The sequence below is a fragment of the Lathyrus oleraceus genome, chromosome 1 (assembly GCF_024323335.1).
Source record: "Lathyrus oleraceus cultivar Zhongwan6 chromosome 1, CAAS_Psat_ZW6_1.0, whole genome shotgun sequence".
Taxonomy (NCBI): domain Eukaryota; kingdom Viridiplantae; phylum Streptophyta; class Magnoliopsida; order Fabales; family Fabaceae; genus Lathyrus; species Lathyrus oleraceus.
In genome coordinates this window covers 366386426-366392034 of record NC_066579.1, presented here as the reverse complement: position 1 = coordinate 366392034, position 5609 = coordinate 366386426, and the positions used below count along the sequence as shown (strand labels likewise).

Here is a 5609-nt window from a genome sequence, read left to right as displayed (position 1 = left end):
AATTTTAACTTATTTCGATTTCATTCTGTACTATGAATTTGTTACTTTATATATGTCATTTTCGGCATGTTCGTTGTATGGTTTAATTTGTCATAAGCTAAATATCCTTTTTCGTCCCTTATCTATACCTCAAGGTCCATTTTACAACAACTTCGTGCTTCTAAAATCCATTCCGAAGATGACACCAAAAACAACAGGAAGAAAAGCAAGATAAGTAAGCCATGTCTCTTTCTTAAACATCATAAAGTCGAAATAAGTCAAAATTAAAGTTTTGGGGAAACTTTGAAACACGGATCATGGATTTTTTTACAATGAATCCATGTTTGATGATTTTGTTCCAAACATTGAGGTTTTGGGGAAACTTGATGTGCTTCAACGTTGCGTTTCCCTTTTGGTTTCTTATTTTCCTAGTGTGTAGGTATGATATATGAATCAAAATCTAGGTTGAAGGTAGAATCTGAGTTTTCAGTTGAATGTATAGATGAAGATACCCAAAACCTAGAATTTTTTTAGTGACCGAAATTTTAATCGCTATAAGTTTATTGTTACACATCACTTGCCATGTCAGCGAAAATTGACGTCGTTAGTGCCATTTAGACGGAAAAAACTAACTTGATACTATTTAAAAAATTGAGGGACTTAAATAACCCTTTCAAAAGTTAAGTGACCAAGCTGGACCGCGAGTAAAAGATAAGAGACGAAAAATGATATTTAGCCTTTATCGTATTATGCCTTTACTCTATTGTTAATTTCATCTGATCATCACTAAAACAAACTTAAAATTTACTGTTTGATCTGATTACAGAGATGCATCTTTGAATTCTGTTTGGTGTGCATAGGAAGATGTATCTCCAAAACAATCTATGATAAAAAAGACTGTTTTAAAGAGGGATGTATGAAGTGTAAATTGAATTATTCTAAAGATGCAACTCCGAATTAAATTTTACAAAATATATTTAGTGTGACTCAGTTTTAACGTTTTGACGGAAGTCAATGATGCGTCTGAAAATAGATCTTTAAAATTTAAGGGGCTATTTTAAACTTTTATAGGATGCTTTTCCACCGTCCTATAGTATTTCCCCAAAAAATATAATAGTAGTTGGGCTTTAAACCCCAATGTGAGAAATGGCCCAAGACCCAGAATGTGATTATACCACTGAATTAGTAACAACTGAAAAATCGTTGCACGAGAAATGGGAATTTTTTAGTTTTCGAAAAGAGAAAAATGGCGGCAACGAGTGATGAAGAAATGGAGTCACTGCTCTCAGCTTTCAATCAGATCCACGAGGTATTCAAAACCCTAATTTCTTGATTTTTCTGTTGATTTTTCATGAATATTGTTGATGCGATGATTCAGGATGTAAAGAATAGCATCTCCGAAATCCAGTCACTGCAATCCAAACACAGTTCAGAGTTAAAATTGCGGGAATATCTCCAAATCACTTGCAATAACCTCAAAAAAGGTTTGATCAATAAGCATAAAACTATTGCAATTCGTAGATTCAGTATTTCAATTTGTATTGTAGCTAAATTTAGTTTTGCAAAGTTTCAGAAAATGAAGAGTTGGCAAAACTGTATTCAGAATCATTGAAGAATGTGGCTGATCAGGTTCTTCAATTAGTCACTTGTATTTGGATTTCGGAATAATGTGTAGTTGCTGTGTTTGTTAATTTGATTTGATGAATTGATACACAGCTTGATTTCCGAGCGAAATGCATGAATTTGAAAGAAGAGCTTGAAAGATCGAAGAATGAAGTTATCGCTAAAGAAGATGTGAGTTTTGTAAATTGAAGGTGAAAGATAGAAAGTTACTAATACTAATTTATATTGTTAATTGTTGGAAAATATTTGTTTTTGGACTAGGGACATAGGAGGGCCTTAAAATTACTTGAGCAAGAATATGATGGAAAAGTTGCTAGTTTAGAAGCCCAAGTTAAGTGAGTATTCATGGTTGTATGAATATTTCTGTTACTGAAACTTATGATTTGTTTCTTATGATGGCCATGCTATTGGAAATTTGGTGTGAAATTTGAAAATTTTGAGTTAGTTATGAATGAACTATGTGAAGAGCATTTAAGTAACTTTTTGTGTTTCAATGAAATTGGACACACTTCTATTTTTACATGATAGAGGTGAAGTGTGTTTAATTAAAGTGGAATCAATGTCCTTAAGATAATAGAGGATGTACCGGTATGTATCAATTAAGCATAACATATCAGGTGGTTTGAGCATGGAGAGAGAAAATCTATAGATTCTATGATAAGGAGAGTACATCAGATGGAGAGGAGTCAAACAGTTAATGGTAGAGGAAGACTTAGAAAAATTATAAGAGAAGTTATTAAGATAAATCTTGAGATTAATGATTTGGATAAAAACATGGTTTTGGATAGAACATTATGATGAAAGTTGATTCATGTAGCCGACCTCATTTAGTGTAACAAGGCTTGATTGTTGTTGTTCTTGTAGATTGGAGGCTTGTATAAAATCTCCTTAAATCACGGTTAAGGGTTTGAGTGAAATATGGGTTTGGGTAAAATTTACTGTATGGAAATAATTTTGATTTTTAAGTTCAAGATTTAACTACCTAAAGCATTGATCTGACTTTACATTAGGGAATCACTGCATGAGAAAGCAACATATGAAGCAACCATAAGTCAACTCAATGGAGATATAGCAGCTCACAAAAACCATATGCAAGTTCTAGCAAACCGGTTGGACCAAATCCATTTTGAAGTGGAATCAAAATGTGAGGCACTTCGTTATAATTTACCTTTAGAAGAATCAATTTTTTATCAACACAAACTGGTAATATATCTTTATTGGTTGAAAATTTGTTTCCTCTGCTCATTATGGCTTGACAGATAGTTCTGAAATTCGCGACTTGAAAGATTGTCTTATGGCTGAGCAGGAAGAGAAAAATGACTTAAACAGAAAAATGCAAAATTTGGAAAAAGAATGTAAGCCACTAAATTCATAGTGATTACACTTGCATAAAACCAGATTATTGATTTATTTGAGCATTTTCATATTCTGTCACATTATAAAATTAGTCGGAATTATCTTTTGGTGTTCATTGCAGTGCTGCTTTTTAAAGCAAAGATGGTTGATCAACAACAAGAAATGACATCAAATTGGCAGGTGGAAACACTTAAGCAGAAAATCATGAAACTAAGAAAGGAGAACGAAGTCTTGAAAAGAATGTTCTCTCATACTGAAGAGGGTAAGTAATGATAAAGAACTCACGACTAACAATTTTGAGTTCACGAGAATAAGGCATATCCGATATTATAACAGGATGATATACATACTTTCTAAGCATTGCAATTTGATGATAGAAGTTTTATTTTTCTTGAAATATAAATGAAATATTGTTTAAGTGGTTTTCATAGGTTACCAGCTTAGTGGAAATCAACCGGGATGCTTTCGTACACAAAATAACTTTGGTGTTGTAAGGCTTTCCAATACCTCTGTGTATTCATAATGTAATTTAGATATTTCTTTGCAAGAATTTGTCTTTTGCTATCGAAGTTCCATTGCTTGGATGTCTGTTATTGAAGATATAAATAGTTTACAAATCAAGCGATTTAGGATAATTATAGCTGCACTTTTGATTATATTTAAAAAAAATATCAGGCTGAGTTGATTGATCCGGCACTGAAGGGAACTCTTAATGTTGTTCAATCAGGTGCGAAATTACCATATGTGAAACCAGTTGTCTTTACTTCTTCTGTTGCCGCAGTTGTATTAAATAGAAGTCCGACGAATTCCGGAGTCGTAGTTGATGCCACATGTTTTCACTTTTCAGCAAGGTTATCAAGATCTCGTTCTAGATCTTACGATTTTGCAATCTCACTAACTCCAATGATTTCTATCTTAAGTAGAATTGTGTGTAGTAGGAAAATTGTGAAAAGGAAAAGAAATCCAAAACCATTGATTTTGTGTGATCTTGGCTTGTTTTGGTCATGATCGGCAGTTTTCTAGCCACCACTATTACAAGTCGAGAAGGATGAAAAGACACAATAATTATATTAGACGGAGGTCATTTTCTCACTAATACACTTGTTTATCAAAATAATATAAAAAAACTTTGAATATATAGTACTAATTTTTTTCGTTTTAGTAATATCTTAAATTTTTTTTTAAGATATTATGTTTTACGATTTTTCCACCCCGTCTCAATCTTATAAAAAAATTTCGGTAGGGTTTTTTAATTTTATGTTTTAAGATCTTATCATTCCCTTTCAATCTTATGCAAAGTTTCGATCTTGATGATATCATTTAAAAAAAAAATAATTCTGAATGAAAGCCTGAAGCTCCCGAAGTTGCACATCCGATTTTGTTGTTGTTGATATGAGATAAAGCCTTTGATATTACAAATGATAAAAGATCAATAGTCACAATACTAGTTTCTTGATCCTAATTAGGTAAGGAAACAAATCCTAATATATAAAGGAATATGGAACTCAATTCAAAAGGACAACCTATGTTACCCTAAATAACTTGAAGATGCAATTAAAATCATATGATATTCTTTTTATATATTAACACTAGCTTTCTTGCCAACTTCTGTTTGTGTTTTCAGTTACGGTACCCACTTTCAAAGACTTTGCCGAGGCTCCTGCCTGGAATTTGTAAATGACATGATTGTTATTAACCTAACAATGGTTGCTGGATCTCTTTTACAACCAAAGGTTAATGAAAGTGCTTAGCCAATTTTAAACCTAATAAATGGTAATTATACACCCATTTGATCACTATTATAAACAATAATTTTATCTGATATATAATAATGATCATATACATAATTTATTCAATAAATCTAATTTTTTTTATTGTTGTTTATAATAGTGATTAGATAGTATATATTTCTTTGAAGAATGATGTATACTCAGTCAAGCAAGCCTCTATTTAAAGGGGTTGGTGTAAAGCAAAAAGAGGTAAGCATAAATAAGTCTATTGATCATGTTCTATGATGGAAAGTGGACCTAAAGGTTATGGTTGTACTATTAGGGGTTACTCAACGCACTGCGTGTTACTCACACACTTTATGAAAATTTTAAAATTTTGAAGATTAGAATCCGGACCACTTAAAACACAAATAAATTTTGGAGATTTAAAATAACCTTCAAAGCACGATGTTAAATAACTTTAGAGATTGGAATTCAAACACACCTAAAAATAACATCCATAATGGAATCATGACCATACAATTTTCAAACTAATTCGGATTCCAAAGTTCGGATATAATCCGGAGATTGAAATCCAGACGCTTTTGTTTAAGTAACTTGTGTCTTTCTCTCTCCCTTCACGTTTCCAATTCTACGAAAGAGCAACAAAAAAAAAGAGAGAATATAAAGAGAGATTGCTCATAAATTATCACAAAGTATTTTTTCTTCATTTTCAAGCATTCTCATAGCTTCTATCCATTGCATTGAAACTGTAGTCCAATGCATTGCACTTATTTGAAGCACCTACCCATTGCATTGGTAAGTTGCCCATTTGTTTTCATTTTTTGATTTCCCATTCATGCATTATTGAAATATACCATAGGTATGATAGTTTACGCTAACGTGCAATATAAATGTTAATGTTTGTTGTGCTTGTTCTGC

The 5609-nt window shown here is 32.0% G+C and overlaps 1 protein-coding gene across 3 annotated transcripts; it reads left to right on the top strand.

Annotated features, from left to right (window-relative positions):
* The first annotated feature begins 1133 nt into the window (after positions 1-1133).
* LOC127136853 (protein At-4/1) lies at positions 1134-4697 on the top strand. 3 transcript variants are annotated; one of them, XM_051063370.1, is made up of 10 exons: positions 1134-1288; positions 1358-1463; positions 1553-1608; positions 1696-1773; positions 1864-1937; positions 2613-2746; positions 2862-2957; positions 3080-3220; positions 3390-3448; positions 3686-3847. In XM_051063370.1, exons 1-10 carry the CDS (start codon positions 1226-1228, stop codon positions 3704-3706), a joined length of 828 nt encoding a protein of 275 aa, XP_050919327.1. In that variant the 5' UTR covers positions 1134-1225; the 3' UTR covers positions 3707-3847. The 3 variants fall into 3 exon arrangements, with proteins under 3 accessions (XP_050919327.1, XP_050919330.1, XP_050919324.1); XM_051063373.1 differs by lacking the exons at positions 3390-3448; positions 3686-3847 and adding an exon at positions 4583-4697; XM_051063367.1 differs by lacking the exon at positions 3686-3847 and having other exon boundaries at positions 3390-3575.
* The last annotated feature ends 912 nt before the right edge of the window (positions 4698-5609 follow it).